A 22,206-nucleotide genomic window follows, 5' to 3' on the forward strand; every position below is an offset into this window, starting at 1 on the left:
CATAACCGCTTTTGCGCATCGCCTCGATGTTGGCATAACTTGTATGCTGGAATCGATGGATGCGTGAGGAAAAAACAGCCTCTTCCATTCCTTCTCAATCTCTGTATGGAAAACAGGAAGAAAGCAAGGCTCACCTGAGCTGGAGAGTTATGACCAGAAAAAATAACGTTCATCGGCATGACCTCGCGACGTCACTTTCTTCGCCCGCTTCACGGCAAGTAAAGCCTCGCCATGGCGCGATCCATAACTTTCAAAAGCTCATCGTACGCAGGGCAGGAGGATTGGGAAGGCTCAGCCTCAACTCAGTGTACTCATGCTGAACTGAAGTGATTGACAGCTTCAATGATTATAAAGGAAGCTTTCTTTGCTCACTGTCTGTGTATAATCCAATCACAAATTGAATAAAAGTTTTGTTGTTCATGCTGCTAAGAGGACCAGTCACCACCAATACTACAATACACCAATAAGTTTATCAGGAGTGAGTCCGATATAGGCTATGACTATGTGGTAACACTTTAGAATAGAGAACACATCTTCATTATTATCTACAACTTTTCCCTCAATAAACGCCTAATTTGCTGCTCATTAATACTTAGTAAGGTAGTTGTTAAGTTTAGGTATGGGGTAGGTTTAAGGGATCTAAAATAGGCTCATGCAGAATAAGGCATTAATATGTGGTTATAAATACTAATAAATAGAAAATATGCTAGTAATATGCATGCTAATATGCCTTTTTCCTGAAATTTGGTATTGTAGAACTGTGAATATTGTTGGTACCTCTATGATAAACTTGATTATAAACTGCTTGTGGTGTCCTTTATTTGTATGCTGGATAGGATAAAAGTGTCTGTTAAATGATTCACTGCAAGTGTAGCTAATGTATATTGATAACTGAACTGAGCTTTTTAATGCCATGTCCCACACTTGAAATGATACTTAAATGACTGACATGTGAAGAGCAGGCTGGTTAAATAGGTAAATGTTGTGCAAAAGAATAATGAGATGATCATTCTCTCCTGCTCTTTTTGCTTTAATTAGGCTGGCTAGAGGGGGAGGCCTACCATCAAGCCCAGAATTAGGCTATGGAACTGGTAGTGACCGAGGGCCAAGTGGTGACTTTGGCATGGGTGGCATTCAATCAAGTGGAAACCCTTACAAAAAGCTAGTCCATGATGGACCTAGACATTCCCAGACTGCTTCTACACATCAATCTCAAATTCAAGCTTCATCAGGGGGCATGGGACCCACCCAAAGCCCTGGACAACATGCCTCCAGACGCAACCTCCAGGTGAACTTCAGCAGCAGCAGAGGGCAAACAGGCCGCTCACCGTCAGTGTCTCCTGATAGAGCCAGTGCACCAACTTCACCATACTCAGTACCCCAGATTGCACCAATGCCTAGCAGTAAGCTCTGTCCAGTTTGCAATACTACAGAGCTGACAAATGTTGATGGGTCACCAAACTTCAACAAGTGTACGCAGTGCCACACAACAGCATGCAACCAGTGTGGCTTCAACCCCAACCCACACCTTGCAGGGGTAAGAATTTGGAATAAATGGAATTCCTACTTCATACTTTTTATTCTTATTGATTAGTTTGTGAAGATTATCCTCTAATTATCTTTTAGTTAAGCATGTGTGTTTTCTGTGGCATCCTCCTTTCTTCTGTTTTTCATTCAGTGATGCAGGTATAAAATGGCAATGGAGCCAAATGTTGTTTTCTCAAGGTTTAGTGAAAGTTTTGGTTTAAAAAAACAATCAAATACATTTCTTCAGAAATCACTATTGCCCTTTTCGAGATGAAGGCTATTCCATGTACTACTGTCTTGTAAAAATAAATTAAATTGAATCTAACCAGGTAAGAGAGAAAAATGGACAGTCCAGATGTTCAACAAGAGGACGAGTTCATCGAATTCCAGTAGCAATGTCTTTTCTGTGAACAATTTATTCTTTTAAACTGATTGTTTTTAATGTACTGGTTGATAAATAGCAATGAATTATTCATTTATGATTTTGACCGATCCAGATAATAGGCATTAACAACTAATTCAGTGATCGGAGTTGCAGTGCATATATTGTATAACCTATTTTTACACTTGTGCAGGAATATATACTGTAAAATAGCAACACAATAAGAAGTCCTTGTAGATCAGTACTTTTACTTTTGACATTTCAATAAATACAATGTGCAAAAGAACTTAAATATTAGATGGCAAATGATATAGATGGATAAACCTAAGTTTGAGGTGTTTAATCATCATAAGTCTGTGAGAAGTGCCCCTCAAGCCAATCATAGCTGTGGGAGATGCCTGAATATCCTACTAAATTCACTGCTATAATGCAAACGGTCTGCACAGCGAAAAAATTTAACATGTATTCATTGTAATTCTCAGACATTTAATGTGTCCTTGGTCAAATAAAGTATCGTTGTATTAATTTATTTATTTATCAAAAGCCAAATTTGGTGATTTTTGGTGATGAAAAAAAAAGTGATTCCAAGCATTTAAATTGAGTGTATATCTGTTGCTGTAATGCACTAATACGTGTTTCTTCAACAGGTCAAGGAGTGGCTCTGTTTAAACTGCCAGATGCAGCGGGCTTTGGGAATGGATATGACTACACCACGTTCCAAGAGTCAGCAGCAGATACATTCTCCTTCTCATCAACCTATGGCTGATCCCATACCCAAGACCCAACCCTCAGCTCAGCCCACACCGCAGCTACAAACCCAAATGCAGACACAGATGAAAATTCAGCCACAGACTCAAACTCAAGCTTTCTCTGGGATCCAAAAACAGATGGGTCCTACTGGACCTAACCAGACTGGACTTCACAGTGGGCCACACACTGGTCTCCAGACACAAAAAGAACAACCACAAGCAGGAAATTTACAAGCAGGTTCTCAGTCAGGGTCCAAGGATACCCAGAGGCAGCAAGGGGAGGTATTGGGACCAAAAAGTTCAGAAAGGGTGGCCCAAACAGGACGGATTCCTCATCCAGGGGCAGTGCCTTTACCTGGCTTAGCAAAGGCACAATCACAGTCTGATCTGGGGCGCAGCACTCCAGTACGGTTTGGAGGTCAACCCGATAAGATCCGAAGTGCTGGAAGCTCCCCGGCTCATCACCCAACATCCCACGAGGCTCCTCAAGATGGTTTAACTAAGCTGTTTGGTTTTGGGGCATCTCTTCTAAATCAGGCAAGCACCCTTATTTCTGTTGATCCTCTTCCTGGATCCTCACCGCACCCCTCGCCTGCCTGTAACCAGAGTGCCCAGGGGACAAAGGTGATCTTTAGCGATGCTAATGCTGGAGCTAGTGTTAAAACTACAGCAGGACCACCTGGCACTGCCAAAACAGGCCCAGGCGGAGTTACATTCCCCAAAGGTCCTGGAGCCCCTCTCCACAAAAAACCTCTGCAGCAGCAGTCACCAGTGTACCATCAAAAAGGGCCAAAACAACAGCAGTCGCCGACACACCATCAAACAACACCACAGCAGCAGCAGCAGCAGCAGCAGTCACCACTAAAGCAGCCTCCACCTCAGCCAGTTAGTCAGAAACCAGACGTTACCTGCCCACTATGCAAAACTGCGTTCAATGTCGGAACAACAGAACCACCAAACTACAAGTCTTGCACCCAGTGTCATACAGAGGTGTGCAATCTTTGTGGTTTCAATCCCACACCACATCTGCTGGAGGTAAGGAGCTGCACAGATCTTACTCATATACTGTATGAAATGGACTGATGCTATTCTTTATGTTTGTTTCTTCTATCTGATTCCAACCTTTTTCTCACTTAAATCCTTGTTTTTCTCATTTAAATCCATGTTTTTTTTTCTCATTTTGATGAGGACAAAACGTTTTGAATTTTATTCTGATTTCTTTTTTTGTTTGTTTGTTTTGGTTGGCAACCAAATTCCTTTCAGAAAAATATCATACATACATTTCATTCCACCTCTGGATTTATATATATATATATATATATATATATATATATATATATAATTACAGAAAGCATATTTTCCTTTTCTGCTGGCAGTAATGTGTATGGTGGGAATCATAGGTGATGTGCGTAGAGTAATTGTGTTCACAAAGAGAGGCCCAGATATCAATGTGTGTCTTATGCATGACTGTTGTTCTCTAATTTTGAAGCAGTTTCCAAATTGCTCCAACTTTATGAGCTGCTACTGATAATGCATGTCTCATGTTCTTGTGTTATGATGTGAGAGAGCCCGGCTATAATCAGTTTGTCTAGATGACCTATCATGTGTCCATATGAGCAAGCGAAATGACGTGAAAGTCAGCCCTAACAGTATGTGGATGTGTGTAGTGCTGGATTTAGGCATAGGTGACAGGCAGGTGCCCATGGTGGCATTCAGAATGCTAATTTGTGCAATCAGGTTTACCCATCATTTACAGCCGTTTATGTCATGCAATTTTACCATGTGGGTCACTTAACTTTGTCAGAGTGGGCACTCTGATTCCAGTTTATGAACTAGACAAGCTACTGCTCTGTGAAGCCAGAGGTAGGGGGAGTGGGGGAACAAAAATAACATTACATACTAATTAACAGTTCATATACAGTTATTTTATTATTCAATTATTATTATTACTAAGCATCTAATGCAGACTTGTATTAAAGGGGGCATTCACGCATTTAAGCTACAACTGCTACTGTTCATACGCGTGTGTGTGTGTGTGTGTGCTCGTGGTAGGGAGTGAGAGAGGTCACATCCAAGCTGATTTCACTGCCTCTGTCCCAGAGAAATTCCTACTGATTTTGGTGCAGCTCAGGCTGGTGCAGTGCTAATTTCTTCATTGGTTGTTATTCCCTACATTTGTAAGTACCTATAAATAAATGTAGTTCCTGGATGCGTTTCAGTAACACTGTATTTGTAACACTCTGTTAATTGTTAAACTGGTTGTATTTGCTGAATCTCTTTATTGTATTTTTTTTTACACCTTCTCAATATGTCTGATAATGTGTGCCAGGCTTGTAAGAGATTGCTTGAGAGAAAGAGGAATGGCTCTTGCATACTGGCAGGTCCCATAAACTATCTGAACCTTTTTTTTCTATCTCTGCTCAAAAGACATTGAAACGGAACCTGCAGATGCACACTCTCTCTCGCATTGCGTGTTGCATGTGTTAATGGGTAAAATGAGTAATCCAGGTTCTCTGTATTTTCTTCTCTTTTCTTGAATTCTTGGACACATATACCTCTCTTAAGATCTGTACCTCATGTAGAAAATGTGGAGGATGTGCTTGTAATTGGTAAACAGGTTTCTTGTGAAAATACAGGGCCAGCTTCACGAATGAACAAGGCTGTTGTAATCATTATGAGCAAGTAAAAATTGGCCAGGCAACTGATTTGAGAACAGAGTTTAGAAAAGTAATATTGGGCATGAAAAGTGCATTCTTGTTAAATGGAATAAAGAGGAATTTCAAATATTTTTTTATAAGCATGGATCCCAGATTTACTATAAATGGAAACCTTTCAAATCTTGAACTGTAGGACAAGGAATAAACGAACCTTTAAAAAAAAAACTACTACAAACACACGCTGAAACAACTGCGTCTGCAGACAATAATGATGCAAGCTAAATGAACAAATCTAGATGCCCTGAACAATGGAGGAAATGTGTCAGGCATTATGTTTGTTCGATTCACTCAATTTCAACTGAGATTGATGAACTTTTGGTTTCAACAATGACAGAGGAGCAGCTAGAAGAGGGATTGATCCTTAGTTCCAAGACTCAGGAGTTTGGAGCGCGTCCTCCATCAGGTTAAGTCATATTCATGAAAAAAATTAGTTTGCGATGTCCTAAGAGTAATGTTGTCGTAATATCCTAATATCTTTTCAATGTTTAGGGGTAACGTACTTCCTCATGACTGGTGTCAGTGCTGTAAAGTGAAGCATCAGCTTCAGTTTTTCCCCTGTAGTTTATCCCAGTGTTTACCCCTCACGTCACTAGCTCTGCCCTTGCGCCATAGCTTGTGACCGGAAGAGAAGATGAGTCGTTTTGAGGGGGAGGGGAGCTTAACGTTTTTGATTAAAGATTACGAGGAAACATGAATTAAAAAAAAAGAATGAAGTGCATGGATAAATTATTTATAATAAACATTACAGTATTCCATTAAAAAATAAGAATTTTCCATTTTGATTTCATGGTGACTTTAAACAAAATAAAATCCCCCACAATACAAAGACATGCAAGGCTGGTCAACTGGAGACTGAAAATTGACCACAAGTGTGAGTGAGTAAGAGTATAAATGTGTGAGTGTGTATCATCCCTTGTTTCTCTGCCTATGGCCCGAGATTCTGAGATATGCTCCAGCATCTATGCAACCCTGCACAGGACAATCGGTTTAGAAAACGGATATCATACATTTTAGCCAAATTTGCTTTACTGTCCTTGTTGTGAGTAACTACTTAGCCTTTTTCACAGAGAATGTCTGAAAAACTATGTTCTGATAATTAAACTATCACTGCACAATTTTTTTTTTCATTTACACTGTCAACTCATTAAGAAGGTACACAGCATCCAGCTCGGTTCACACAAATTTTATGACAATTGCTGAATCAAAGCCAGTTTCATTATTTTCCTAAATGTTTTTTTTTTTTAATTATTTGAATTTAATTGAATAATTGTGACAGTAATTTGAATAGAAAAGAGGTACATTCATCTAGAAAATAATGACTTAATTTAAATATGTAAGCATATGCAACTTCTTAGTGAATATTCACTTGTATTTCTTCTTTAAAGTTGCATGAAATGATAATTCACCCTATTTTGTTAGTGTATGTTAAAGATCTCGATTCATCCATCTACATATACATATATACATACATACATGTATGCTGTATCTGTGTGTATGCGTTTTTTTTTTATATAAAATACATTTACATGTATGCTGTATCTGTGTGTATGCATTTTTTTAAATATAAAATACATACATTTTGTGATTTCTAAGTATTGAACTGAAACTTCCCTGTTGTTTTGCAGAAGAAAGAATGGCTCTGTCTGAACTGTCAGACTCAGAGACTGATGTCTGGTGGACTTGACCCTCTTCCAGTTCTACCTTCATCACCCAGCCGTCAACCAGCGGGTTCACCTCGGCATCAACAACTTTCCAGCAAGCAGCAGCAAGGGCTTCAGACAATGTCATCACAGCAGAAACCTCCTGTTTCTCAACAGAGTGGTTTCTCTTCCCCCATAGCCAGACCAGCAAGCGATATAAAAACTTTTACACAGCCTGCTACAGCTACAACACCTCCTGTGTCTACCACTACTGCATTTACTGGTGAAAAAGAGAGAAAGGAAATTGCACCCAAACTAGATAAAGGGCCTGACCCTGACAATAGAGACAATACACCAACTCAAAAGAGAGGAACAACAGAGTCAATCCAGACACCTTCTAAAGACGAAAAGAAAGAATTACAGAGTATTACCAAATACTATGAGGTAAGCCATGGGGTCATAGTAATTTACCCATCATTTTGCAAATTATAAATGTATATAAGAGGTGCAAGAAATGTTTTTGTTAAATTGTTAATCTTATACATTTAAAAAATTTAAATATATTTCACAAAGAGGCCAAAGTGAACATGCATATTTTCTTGTTGCATAGCATTATCAGATTTTCAAAAAAAACATGCTATTTTTTTTACATTTATAAAGAGAGGGCTCATTGTATTAACTGATAGAGTATCACTCATCTAGAGGAAGAAGTTTTCAAAATTTAGTCAGCTGTTTGCGCTTGATTTTGTGGTGTGCACTGGCACTTGTATGTCTAAGTGTATATTTTGTGTTTATGTGTCTTTTGGTCTCCTAGGAAACCAGCAAGACAAACAGCAATAATGATCTATCACGAAGTCCACAGAGTTTGAGTGATACTGGCTATTCCTCTGATGGGATCTCCAGTTCACATAGTGAAATTACTGGCCTTATCCAGGAGGAAGAGCTAAAAATGAGTGAGAGAGGTCTGACTGGGCACCATACACCACCAAGTCCATCTGAGCTGATTAAGCTGGAGAGCTCCATGCGACCACTATTAGAGTCTAAATTTTCATCTGAAGGGGAAAGAGCACAGGACAAGAAGCGTGGAAAACAGCAACATGGTGACATCAGGAAACATCAGTCTCGCTCAATATCAATTAGTCCAGAGGAATATGACTCAGATGTGGACTTTGAAGGCATTATGGAAGAGGGGCAAGATCCAACTGAGGAAGAGCTTAGAGCAGTTGCTGCTTTAGGGGGTAACAGTGGCCATAAAACAAGACATTTTGAATCTGAAAAGATTACTGATGAGGAGTTTATGAGAAGGCAAATTATGGAGATGAGTGCTGATGAGGATAATGAGGATGAAGATGAAGAAGAGGAAATGGAAGAAGACGATGATGATGAGGATGAAGGCTACGGCTACAAAAAGCTAAAAAAGACTCAAAAACACATCAGTGACTCAGGAAAAGAAAAGCGCCGTCTCACCTATCACTCTAGTAGCTTTGAGGAGGATAGTAAAACAACTAGTGATGTATACAAAGGATCAGCTGAAGAGGACCTCATGGCCTCGCAAGGAGGCTTACGCAGATTCAAGACCATAGAATTGAACAACACTAACAGTTATAGTCGAGACATGGAAATAAACAATGACAATGACCTGAGTCTCGACCGAGAGCCTGAGCTAGAGATGGAAAGCCTCACTGGTTCTCCAGAAGAACGGTCAAGAGGGGAATATTCCTCCACCCTCCCACCAACCACCTCTAGCTATACCTCAGGGATATACCCTACTTCCATATATTCCATGGAAGATGACAGTGACAGTAGTCCTAGTCGAAGGCTGCGGCTGGAAGAGGCAAAGCAGCAGAGGAAGGCCAGACATCGCTCCCATGGCCCTCTCCTTCCTACCATTGAGGATTCCTCAGAAGAAGATGAATTGAGGGAAGAAGAAGAACTTCTAAGGGAGCAGGAAAAGATGAGAGAAGTGGAGCAGCAGAGAATACGAAGCACTGTCCGGAAAACAAAACGTGACAAAGAAGAGCTAAGAGCACAAAGACGCAGAGAACGATCCAAGACTCCCCCCAGCAATCTATCCCCCATTGAGGATGCTTCTCCAACAGAGGAGCTAAGACAAGCAGCTGAGATGGAGGAACTCCACCGGTCCTCTTACTCAGAATACTCTCCTTCAGCTGACTCAGATGCTGAGGGCTATGACATTTCACCAAAGCTGTACAAATCTGGAAGTGAGTACAACCTACCAACCTTTATGTCACTTTATTCTCCTACTGAAAAACCACAAACTACATCGTCTGCAGCTGCTATAACAACTTCCTCTAGTGGCAAACAATTAAAAAGTGCAGAAGAAGTATATGAAGAAATGATGAGGAAAGCAGAGATGTTGAAGAAACAACAAAAGCAGCAGACACAACAGCAATCAGGCTCAGGCCTGATTTTACAACAGTACAGCACAACCACCTATAAAGAATCAGACATTAGAAATAGACAAGATATTGAGGATGAATATAATTATCCTGATCAAGATGATATCCCCTATGAGAATGAGGAGACAGTTGATATCTACGAAGAGATCCGCCAAACCTCACAAAACATTTCAAAACAGCTTGATGACCAAATGGAGATGGATGTGTCCTATTCAGAAAAGCAGCTACTAGATACAGGCTCAGCCTTTGCTAAGTTGCTGGAACAAAGCAATGCTTTACTGACTCCTGGCACAAGCCCCACCCAGCTCTCAGCACCTGTATCATTTTCTGAAACTGGAACAGGAGGGCAGATACCTGATGTCAGAGTAACCCAACATTTTTCAAAAGATGGGCCCAAAGATAGACTTAGAAATCAAACTGGTAAAAATGGTATTACACCAACAGTTGCTGCCACAACTATTGCTGCTTATGGAGTGTATGCCAGGGATACTGTCACTGTCTCTCAAACTAGTGCCAGTCAAACAGTGTCCACCACACAACCCAACTTATATGGTCGGCAAATTACCACAACCACTGCTGGTGTTTCAAATGTGCCTCATAAAATAGCTGCAATCACTCAGGCTTACAACCAAAGAGAGATTGCTGCAAGGAAAATGGCAATCAGCAAAGGAGCCCAAATGAGGGATAATTCAACCTCATCAGAAACTATAATTGAATCTGGACCAAGTTCAATTAGGTGTTATACTTACCATGAAAGGAGTCCACCTCTTTCTCCCACTTCATCTCCTATTCATAGTCCAACAAGATCCCTGTCTAGGAGAACAGCTGAGCTTTCAACTCAAACAGTTAGCCCTTCAATGTTAGTTTCCTCAGGGAATGCTACTCACACCTCTTCGGTTATGGCACCGGGCACTCAGACTTCACATGGGGTTGTTTCACCATGTCTTTTTAGACAGCAGTCTTCTCAAGATACCTATTATATGGTTAGAACAAAAGAGTTTGAGCCCACCAGTCCACCAAAGCCAGTTACAGTTAACACAGCAACGTCTCCTTTGTCTTCACCAACAAGATTTAGCCGCCAATCAACATTTGATGCCTACTCACCCCCTGTCAGCCCTCCTGACACTCCACCACATCAATTATCACCCCAACATGGTTTCTACAGGAGCTATAGAGCTGAAAAAGTTAATGTCGGAACTAACATGGTCACCACTGCTAGCATGTATACACGTGGATCACTGTCAATGGAAAACATATCACTTTGTCGGATTTCGACAGTTCCTGGTACTTCAAGAATTGAGCAAGGACAAAGGTTACAGAGTGGAAGTGTAGTAGATCTACGAACTGGAATAAAGCCAACACCAATTATTATGACTGACCAAGGAATGGACTTGACTTCCTTAGCCACAGAATCTCGAAAATATTCTGGGTCTGTTGAAGGAAGCCCCGTTCGTCAATCTACAACTATACAGCCCTTAATAATGAACCTGAATACACAGGAGCAGCTGCATGTTGTGACATCAACAGCAACAACTGTCAATGTTACTGTAGCTGCATCTATGTTCATGTCCCAGCCTAAGCACCCTGTATTGTATTGTGATCCTCTTGAAAACAGATTTGATTTGGGAAAAGATATGGGATCAGTAGTTTGCCTGGCACCAAATAAGCCACCACCAATTGATCCATCCATACCAAAGATTGATGCTAAGCTGGAAGACCTGAGTATCCAGCAGCAGCAGTTACTTAAACAACAGCAGAAGCTTCAACAGCAACAACAGCTTCTTGAGCAGCAGCTTCAGCAACATCATCAGCTTCAACAACAACAAGCTGCCTCTTTTGCAAAGTTGAACTTGTCTAGCCAACTACCTCTATTCAAAAAGGAAATGCTTGTCACTCAAAAAAGCACTGCCACAGAGGTTAATGTCATCTCGCCGGGTATGACATCTGAGGTTTATAGTGTTGGAGGTCCACTTGAGTTAAGGGGAAAGCAAGCAGAGACAGGTATCATCAGTCTAACAAACGTCAAGCCTCAGGTGATGATGGTCCAGATAGATGGTGCTGCACAAGGAGCTACTACAACACAACTAATCAAATCAGAGGAAGGCCAGGATGCAATGAATTTAACAGGGCAAATAAAATCAGAAAATCAAGTAACTTGTTGTGATATGGTCTATAACCTGCCCTTTGGTGGCAGCTGTGTGGGTGGTCCATTCTCCCAGAAACCAGTCACAGATGACGCTTTTAAGCCATCATCAAGAGCACCTTCCTCACTACCACAGCTCTATCAACAACAGGGTTTACAGCAAGATGGACAGACATACCAAGATTACACCATTAAATCATACACATTGCCTCTCCCTGGACGACTACAGCCATCAATGTCTGAAACGAACCTTGCAGAAGCAGGGTTGTCATTATATTCAGCAAAGCTTGATCCCCATTTTCATGCCTCTGGGGAATTATCCACACATTCAGACACAGTAAAGGACGGCTATGATGGAGGGTACCTTGGAATGGGACTTCAGTATGGCTCCTACACAGATCTTCGTCAGGGTGATGTTGCAGATCTTCCAATTAGAAGGTATAGCTCCCTGACCAACATCAACTCAGATTATGGATATTTCTCAGGTGATTTTTCAGAATCTAATCTTGCCCAATACAGTGCTACAACTGCCAGGGAGATAAGTCGCATGTGTGCAGCCCTTAACTCCATAGATAGATATAGTAGTAACACTGACATACTACAGCTGGGCACCGGAAGAAGTAGTGGTCCGCCTAGTAGAATGAATCTGCCCCAAAGTCAGAGACCTGGTTTCAAGTACAGCCCAGATGGAAAGGCTCTTTCCCACAGTCAAGCGCTAACTGATTTAATCAATGCAAGACAAGCCAGTCTTCGAGCTATGTATCCATCAGCTATTAGATCAGGTGACGGCATGATCTATTCAACTATAAACACACCAATTGCATCAACAGTTCCAATTATTACCCAGCCTGCTTCTGTGCTACGGCCTTTATTAAGAGGGGTATACAGATCTTATCCTACACCAAATATGACACCAATACCTCTGGCAAGCCTAACCAGATTGCCACTAGCTCCAAGGACTGGGCAGGCACCTTTCCACTGTTCTACACCTAATCCTTTCCCTGTTACGACATCTACAAAAGTTTCTGAGTCTCCAGCTATCACAACAGTCCAAGATGCTCCATTGTACCTTGGTAAGTCTCCAGTAAGTCTAACAGTAGCTGGAACAGTTACACAACTATTTCAGCATTCTTCTGTACCTGCTGGTCCTATCACATCAGCACCAATGGCCGTGGCAATGAGCCAACTTGATATCCAGTTGCAACCAATAAATCTATCTCAGCCCCACCTTCAGGCCACGTCCACTGCCCAGCCTCCTATACAACATCAACTACCACAATCAAAATCATCTGCTCAGTCCTACCCTCCAGTGCAGGGTCATCCTATTGCTCCCAAAACACAGCCACCCCCATCATCTCAAGCTGCTGCTATCAGAAGTATTGCTCCAAACCAAGAAAAAGAAACAGAGGAAAGACTGCATCAACAGCAGGGACAGCTTTTGCAGCATGAGAGAGAAAGAGTGGAACTGGAAAAATTGAGACAGCTAAGGCTTCAGGAGGAGCTTGAGCGGGAGCGTGCAGAGTTGCAGAAGCATAGAGAAAAAGAGCAGATGCTAGTGCAGCGAGAAATTCAGGAGTTGCAGACTATAAAGCAACACGTTTTGCAGCAGCAACAAGCTGAGAGAGAAAGCCAGTTGGTCCTACAGAGAGAGCAACTAGCTCAACAAAAACAGCAGCTTGACCAGATTCAATCTTTGCAACAACAGTTACAACAGCAGCTTGAAGAACAAAAGAGACAAAAGAATGCCACAGCTATTGGTGCAACCAGTGCAAATACTCAAATCCTCAGTGATCAATCTGGCAGAATTATTCAGCCACAGGAATTGGCCTCTGATCATTTGTATAGTGATGTTCAGGTTTTCTTAAGACCACTAGCAAATTCTACATCAGAGATATGCTTGAGAAATAGAGAAGATCAGACAGAAATCAGGTCTATGCGTAAACAAAGATCAATGCCTCGACTGCAAGATGGAAATGAGGGAGAAGTGACAATGTTCCCCTTGCCCCAAAGGCTTGTAGACTGCAGTGTGCAAACTGATGATGAAGATGGAGAGGAGAGGTACCTGGTATCAAGAAGACGACGGACTAGGCGCAGCGTGGACTGCAGTGTTCAGACAGATGATGATGAAGACAAGGCAGAGTGGGAGCAGCCAGTTAGACGTAGACGTTCCCGTTACTCAAGGCATTCTGGTGAATCTGGTGTAGACCATAAATCCGAAGCACCTCCTTTTACCACTTCAGCTGCTAAGACAGCATCTTCCAGCATTGCCATACAGACAATTCGAGACTGTTCTTGCCAAACAGAGACAGAGCAGCTGGTTAGAGTATCTCCAAGCATACATGTCACCATGCCAGACCCCAGCAAGGTTGAAATTGTCCACTATATTTCTGGTCCTGAGAGAACACAGAATGGTCAAAGCTTAGCTTGCCAAACTGACCCCGAGACACAGTCTCAAAGCATAGTTATTCCACAGATTAGCATTGCTACCACTGTCAGTCCCACCAGTGTCCAGTTAGTTGGTTCAGCAGATCCACTCTCTCCAGGTCAACAGAGTGCTGTGAAGTTTGGGAGGCGGAGACCTGACCCTTTGGAGTTTGGCTACCAGCAGCATCACCTGCATAATGAGTCTTTGTCCAGCTTGATCCGGCAACAGCCTAAATCTCCACAGGTGCTGTATTCTCCTGTTTCTCCTCTTTCTTCTCCACAACACATCATAGAAACATCATTATCTTCTAGTGAGAGGCTGAATAAAGCATATGTCACCCTGCGGCAGAAGTCCTGTATTGCTGAGTCATCACAGAGACATCAGGCCCTTCCCCGCCCAATGAAGAATATTCAGAGATCTATGTCAGACCCTAAGCCTCTCAGCCCAACTACAGACGAAAGCACCAAGGCTAGGATTTCACTTTATCACCAGCAAGCCCTTCAGAGTCAGGTATGGGTAATTCATTATCTCTTTGATTTTAAACTTGCACTGGTTTGATACAAAGGATAATATGAACTTCTTAGAACAGTGTGACTCAGATTAGAACAGTATGACTCAGGTGGTGTTGTTTCCACAGTTTATATATTGCATATACAGACAGTTGAATTATTAAAGTTATCTTTCTTGACTATGAGGTTGCATTGTGATATGAAGTATTCTGTCCATGTCTGCAAGCCTGAGATGCTAAGAAATGGCCAGTTTGTATATCCCTTGGACTCTTCTTTTTTTCTGGTATTGTTTCTATTTAGTTTGTGTTGTTGATTGTTTTGATGTTGTACAATATACATTCAAAATATGTTTTCACATGTCTTATGAGGAATAAATTACTTTTTTGTCTGCTTGTGTCACAGACGGTTTCCTCTTGTTTTGAGATAAATTGTTACAGCAGCAATGCAATGTATTGCCTTGCCATATATATGGCCATCAAGGCAAGATAATATACGTGGTCAGAACCACATTGATCTTTATAAATGCATGCCCTTACAGTTTTCTGTCACAATAAACCAGTAGTTTGAGCAATGCTAGTAGTTATGTGTGGAACTCTAATATATAACATTGTGTTGTCCTCTGTATTTCATGGTCTTGGCTCTTTCACTCATCCTGGACCATGTGTCTCTGCAGCTGGTAGCTCTGCAGCAGAGCTCCCTCCTAAGGAAGGTGAAGAGGACCTTGCCCAGCCCCCCACCAGAGGAGACTCAGCTGCCTATGGTCACTCCTAACCTATCCCACATGCTTATGCCCTCTCTACCATCTCTGAAAGGGGGTTCTCGATTAGCTGCAAAGGCCAGTCTACTTAAGGACTTGACCCATGAGCTAAAGGCTGTTGAACAGGAATCTACAAAGCTACGTAAGCAGCAGGCAGAGTTGGAGGAGGAGGAAAAGGAAATTGATGCCAAGCTTAGATACCTGGAGTTGGGCATCACTCAGCGAAAAGAATCATTGGCAAAGGACAGAGACAGGAGGGAGCTAGCATACCTGCGCTGCATGGGTGATTCGCGAAACTATATGTCAGACTCTGAGCTCAACAATCTTCGCCTGACAGCTGCGGCCACATCCTTTGAGAGCAACGGGCTAATGACAAGACCTAGTACAGCACCACTCAGCCAGTTTACTTGTGAGCTAAACACTGCTGCCCAGTTTCCCCCCACATCCTCTTTCATGTCCTACCAGTACCCCCAAAGTCTCCAAACGGCACCTACCCCACTGGCCTCTACACTGCAGAGCACTGGTTTCAACCAACCTCCCTATCCATCAGTAACCCAAGCTCAAGCTCTCCCCCAACCCACCCCCTTGCAAACGTATCCAACCCTATCTTATCAGGTCCAAGGGACATTTCCTTCCCAAGTCTTCCCACAGAACCAGCCTCCATATCCAGCAGACACCTCAGTGCCACCTCCAGCACAGCCAAGCCAACCAGGGTTTCAGCCTACCCTACCACCTACTGGCCCAATCCCTTATCCAACCCACAGTACACCATACCCAAGCCAGGCACCCCCCTATCCGGTCAGTCAAGCAAGCACTTATCAGCCACAGACATACACTCTCACTTTTCACCAAAAGCCACGACAGACATCGCTTGCTGACCTTGAACACAAGATGCCCACAAATTATGAGGTTATAAGCAATCCTACAGTTGTAGTAACAACGACTGCGCAAGATATCACTTACAGCCAGTCTGGTTTTGGTCCAGCTTATGGCCAACACAGTACAACTATGGCAAGTACTTATGGCCCCTACTCCTCATCTGTATCAAATACATATGGTGGGTCTTTAACAACCTCTGCAGCCTCTAGTTATGGGCCATACACAACAATCTCATCCAGTTGTTATGGGCAGTACACAACAACTATTGCAAATACTTATGGATATACAGTAACTACAGCTAGTTCCAGTGGACAATATAATACCATTGTTACAAATACATATGGGCAGACAATACTATCTGACCATATACACTCAATGGAGAGCCCCTCTATGCACACCAGTGAAGGCCTATACGGATCATCCAGCCTCGAGCAAAATGTCCCAAGGAACTATGTCATGATTGATGACATATGTGAACTGACCAAGGAAGGCATGGGCACTAGTTCAGACTCACATCGCAATGAGGGTCATGGACGATATGGGAATGATGGACTTCACACTCGAGGGGGGAGCTCCTTTGGCAAACCAGAGGATGAACGTGATGCAGATCTGTACGACCAACATCATGGCAGGGGTAAGAGCACCTGCAGCTTCCAAGCACAAGGGGCACATACGCATGGCCGGGTATTGGGAAGCAGTAGCATGGGTGGGGGATTATCATATTACTATGATGACTGCAGTCACTCAACACCAACATGGGCAGCCCAGAGGCACTCCTCAAAGAACTTGTGTCATTCAACCGTCATGTGCTCCAGGAGGAGCAAACATCGTAAACAAGGCATTGAGCAGAAGATATCCAAGTTTTCCCCAATTGAGGAAGCTCATGATGTGGAGGCTGATCTGGCCTCTTACACCATGAGCACCTCTACACCCAGTGGTTATGGCTCAGGTTCCCATTACCATAAACTTCAGGATGGCATCTATGGCCTACGGAGTACTTACAGTCCACAACGGGGCTACTATAATGATGAACATCTCTATGGCTATGGCAGGTCCCGTTCAGCTGGTTATGGCATGGACAAAATCTCTCCCTGCGAGAGGGGCTACAGAAGCAGGTCATATGAACGGGACCGTATAGACCGGTCATACCATAGCAACTATGGCCACAGTGTGCGCCCTGCTTTGCATTCTCAAAATTCAGAAAAGGAGAACTCCCACCTCATGACAAAGCTCATGAGTGTTGGGAGGGTTTTCGGCTATCCATCAAATTCATATGGTTCAAGTCACTCTCTACCTGATGTGCAGGACCATATTCGAGACCTGCCCCGGACCCATGTCTACAAACCAGATGATATGTATATAATTGACGATATGCATTGTGCTGTTTCTGACAGCGAAGGTAATTGGGAGCTGAATGCCAGCGTTACTGCCCACTTTAAACATCCCCCACCCACCCAGAGAAAGACAGTGAATAGCTGAAGTAAAGAAATGAAAACCAAGTGCATGCCCATGTTTTGTCTTCAGGCAACATGCAGCTTTCAAAAAAATCTGACTCTCAGTGTTGTGCTCAGTTCCAAAAACTGCATGAGTTGTTGTGTGGTCTCTTTATTTATTTTTTTACCCACTCTTGTGTTTTCCAAGGTGCTTCATTTGTGTGTGTACTGAATGTATGATATTGAATAGTTTTGACTTCCAAACCTTTAATGAAAAAAATCTCTTATTTGAGGTTATTTTTATATGCTGAATATTGAGTTTGAATACATTGCATGCCTTTCTTTTAAGTTTGGCTATTTTGTTATTTTTTCTTTTTCTTTTGCATGGTCTCAGTGCGCAATCGTCTTTCGCCATCAGACATGGAGATTGATTGTGATCTGCTTTTGGTTTCCAAAGCATACCATCTTGGTCAAGAGGAGACAGACTGGTTTGAGAAGCCTCGTGATGTTCGTGGTTCCCGTCACTATGGCAGCAGTGGTCATTCTGGGAGGCGAGGCCATGTCAAGCACACATACCATGATTATGATGAGCCACCAGAAGATCTTTGGCCACAAGATGATTATGGTCACACCCGCCACATTTCCTCTAGAGAGCACCGCCATCACAGCAGTGGAAGTTCCGGTAGGCACTCCTCACGCCACTTGGATGAGCCTCGTTCCTCTCGATCATCACGTTCCTCAAAGGATCCATCCATGCGACATGACTCCCGCTGCTTGTCATCTTCAGAGAGGAGGGGAGAATCTCGTTCTCAGGGCTACCACTTCTCAGATTATTCCCGTGACACCTCAGGCCACCACCATAGCTCCCGCTCTGGTAAACAGTCCTCCCACCATCAAGAGTCCTCCAGCAGGAAGCAACAGGACCACCCCTCATCATCCAGACAGCCAGGATCTCTTGGGCCTGGACAGAAGGGACCAGGTGGACCTTCAAGTTCAAGCAGGCAAGCTGTCTCTCAGCCACCTGTTGATGGGCAGCAAGGTCAGCGAACACAGCTTCAGCAGCAGGCACAGATATCAGCTGCCAGGCCAGGCTCTCAGACATCTGCCACAGGCACAACTCAACCACAGTTAGTACAAGCCCAGCAACTGCAAGCTAAACCTGGCCAGACCGGTCCAATGCCTCGACAACCCACCTCAGCAGCACAAACATCCCCAGCTGTAGTAAGTAAATATTTTAAGATTTAAAAAGATTTAATTGAAAAGCCAAATCTTTTCTTAAAAGTGGATTCTCCTATTCTGGATGTTCCTGATCTTAATCGATAATTAACATTATGGTTGAGATTTATTAAAGCTTGTAGGAAAGTGTCACAGACTTTTAAAGTATTTCATATTTAATTATGTAGAATATTTAAAAATGTGGTCTGTTTCTTTTGTACATACCTGTAATGGAGCCGACGAGACAAGAGACGTGCGGATCCATCTGCAAAGCTTTTATTTAAAGGCGTGGTCATAAAACAGGCAAGGTTCAGACAATGGCAAACAGGTATATGAGGGCAAGACGAAGAGTAATTCAAAACGGGCGTGAGTCAGTCGACAGCAAACGTTATCCAGAGGGCTTGACAAGAGGGGCAATCCAATAACACGAGCAATAGTCCAGGCAGGAGCAAACAGAGTCCGAACGGCGAGACAAAAGGGCAATCCGAGAAACACAGGCAGGAATCAGAACACGAGAAAACAGGCATGGCAAGACTAAGACTAAACTATGAAAACTAGAAATGGCTCCGTAGAGTAGCTATCGCTAGGTGAGTGATAAGCGCTAAACAATACTCGGCGATCTGAATGAAGAAGTCCAGGGCTTATAAAGCATGTCTGATTGGATTCAGCTGTGTGTGTGTAATCAGTGCATTCAGCTGTGTGTGTGTAATCAGTGCAATGGATGATGGGAACTGTAGTCCGGAGTGACATGTAACAGTCTGTGTGGTGTGAGAGTCAATGTAGTGAGCGCGTGACCTCTGGTGGTGAGTGAACGGAAGTTCATAGACTGGATTCGTGACAATACCCTTCAGTTTAAATATTGAAACTTTTTTCCTGCATTTCTTAAAGGGGTCATATGATGCAATTTCAATTTTTCCTTTCTCTTTAGAGTGTCACAAGCTCTTGGTGCATAAAGAAGATCTGTAAAGTTGCAAAGTCTAAAGTCTCAAATCCAAAGAGATATTCTTTATAAAAGTTAAGAGTCAGCCACACCTACCTAAAATGGCTCGTTCTAACACGCCCCCACATATCTACATCACTATGTGGGAAGATTTGTAATGTTCTTTTTAGCAGCATCATATGACCCCTTTAAGTCTTCTTAGCCAGCATAAAGCAGTCTGAAGAACTGCTTATTAAAATTAGAAATTAAAATTGGTTTTGTAGATAATTTCAGTTCTAGCTGGTAAATTTAACATTAAATTTTGGAAATCTCCCAGTGATGTGCATTGATAGAATGTGCAGCATTCAAAATATAGCCAACATTATGATTTTAATTAAAAAAATAAAAAACAGTTTTAAGATATGAATACAGTAGGTGTTATTTATGACCATGTGTCTCTTGTCTCCAATAGACTAAACCAGAGCCCACCCCTGCCACTGCTATTGGAGCAAAAGCAGTCCCCAGCCAACCTGCCAAAACAGCCCAACCTCCACTTACCGGAATAGGTAATTGTGCTCAAATGACTTCAACATGGCCTAGATTTACTCAAATCACAATCAAAGGACAGTATGATTTTTAGCTTGTGAAATCTAACAAATTACGTGTACACTTCATGATTGTATTGTGCCATTTTTTGTTGTTGTTGTTTTTTATTTATGTTTTTTTTTCTTTGGAAAATTTAAATTGGAAAAATATCTAACCTTTGCAAAGGGGTCTGAAACATGCATTAAAGGAGGCTTTAGTTAGCCATGCCGCTCATTAATGGCTCTCACTAAATACCGGGAATATGTGTGTGTGTGTGTGTGTGTGTGTGTGTGTGTTCACTATTCACTGTTGTGTGTGTGCACTTGGATGGGTTAAATGCGGAGCACAAATTCTGAGTATGGGACACCATACTTGGCCACACGTCACATCACTTCTGCTAAAAGATTTATACACAGCTATGGAAATGATGATCAGTGAATGATCAGTTTCTCTGGTTTTACCATTTATAGGTATGTGTTTGAGCAAAATGAACATTTCTGTTTTATTCTATAAACTAATGACAACATTTCTTCCAAATTCCACATAAACATGTTATTTAGAGTATTTATTTGCAGAAAAGGACAACTGTTCAGAATAACAAAAAAGATGCAGTGTTTTCAGACCTCAAATAATGCAAAGATTGAAAAGACTTTATGCCACTCTTGGTGCAAAAAATTCAAGCAGCTTGGCTTTGTTTGATGGCTTGTGACCATCCAAATGTGACCAAGACAAATGTGCCTGATTCCAGCCTTGCTGAAGCAACCCCAGGTCATTACCGATCCTCCACTAAGTTTCACAGAGGGTGTGAGAAACTAGCTGGGTTTCCATCCAAACGTGAAGTGAATCTTTTCAAAGAAAAAAAACAAAAACAAATGTGAATTATGTGCATTTCCATCAAGTTGTTCGAGAGGATGATGGTGGTATTGGTAACCTAGTAACCAGCAGTATATTAAAAACCAGAAAGACACCATCAGCGGAAACAGCTGATTAGTTATGTGGGTTTAATGTTCGCTACGTCAGAATTTACATTTACATTTATTCATTTAGCAGACGCTTTTATCCAAAGCGACTTACAAATGAGAACAATAGATGCAATCAAAATCAACAAGACAGCAATGATAAGCAAGTGCTATAACAAGTCTCAGTTAGCTTAACGCAGTACACGTAGAAAGGTTTTTGTTTTGTTTTGTTTTTTTTAAATGATATAATAAAAAGAAAGCAGATAGAATAGCAAAAGAATAGAGCAAGCTAGTGTTTGAGGCTTTTTTTTTTGCTTTTGTTAATTGTATAATAAATCAAAAGAAAACAAATAGATAGAATACAAAAATATTAGAGAAGCTAGTTTTTTTTCTAAAGAAAACAAGTAGTTAGTAAATGCATAGAGTGCAAGTCTAAAAGGAGCAAGAGATGTGTTTTTAGCCGATTCTTGAAGATGGCTGTAACAACGTTCGTAGGTCGGGAAGAAGGAGGCGGGAACCGGCGGACATTTAAACAATTTAATAAAATAAACAAACACAAAACGAAAGTAAAGCGGCAGCCCCTCGCGGATGACTGCCGCACACAAAACACAAAATAAAGTCCAGGCCTGGTCCTCTCTCGTCTTTCACTGTCTTAACTCCTCCTTTTATCCTTCCGGAGCTCCTCCGTGGGACTCGAGACTGGTGATTATTTATTAATTACTCCACCGGCCTCGCTCCTTTCCCACAGCTCTCGGCCCCGCCCCCACTCGTCACATACCCCCATCGCCCCTCGCTGGCCGGGGGGTACCCACGAGACTGCGCTTTAATCTCCCCCTCTCCCCTCCGGGGGAGCCGATCACGGCGGCCGTGGCGTACCTGGGGGTAAGGAGAGACAGACGAGGTGAGAGAAAAGGAGACGGAAGGATGAGGAGAGACAGAGACGAGAG

At 42.3% G+C, this 22,206-nt stretch overlaps 1 protein-coding gene across 5 annotated transcripts in view; it reads left to right on the top strand.

Annotated features, from left to right (window-relative positions):
* Positions 1 to 22,206, top strand: part of bsna (bassoon presynaptic cytomatrix protein a) — a 91,475-nt gene that overhangs the window by 39,936 nt on the left and 29,333 nt on the right. For 4 of the 5 annotated variants that reach the window (XM_016499428.1, XM_016499429.1, XM_016499430.1 and 1 more), the window contains exons 2-8: positions 1,039 to 1,537; positions 2,557 to 3,693; positions 7,001 to 7,459; positions 7,830 to 14,513; positions 15,186 to 17,547; positions 18,039 to 18,802; positions 20,188 to 20,281. In XM_016499428.1, the coding sequence (XP_016354914.1) occupies positions 1,039 to 1,537; positions 2,557 to 3,693; positions 7,001 to 7,459; positions 7,830 to 14,513; positions 15,186 to 17,547; positions 18,039 to 18,802; positions 20,188 to 20,281 (11,999 nt within the window). The remainder of the gene's footprint in view (positions 1 to 1,038; positions 1,538 to 2,556; positions 3,694 to 7,000; positions 7,460 to 7,829; positions 14,514 to 15,185; positions 17,548 to 18,038; positions 18,803 to 20,187; positions 20,282 to 22,206) is intronic. The other variant, XM_016499432.1, reaches the window with a different exon arrangement.

The sequence above is a fragment of the Sinocyclocheilus anshuiensis genome, unplaced genomic scaffold, assembly GCF_001515605.1.
Source record: "Sinocyclocheilus anshuiensis isolate Anshui unplaced genomic scaffold, SAMN03320099.WGS_v1.1 scaffold1662, whole genome shotgun sequence".
Classification (NCBI taxonomy): Eukaryota; Metazoa; Chordata; class Actinopteri; order Cypriniformes; family Cyprinidae; genus Sinocyclocheilus; species Sinocyclocheilus anshuiensis.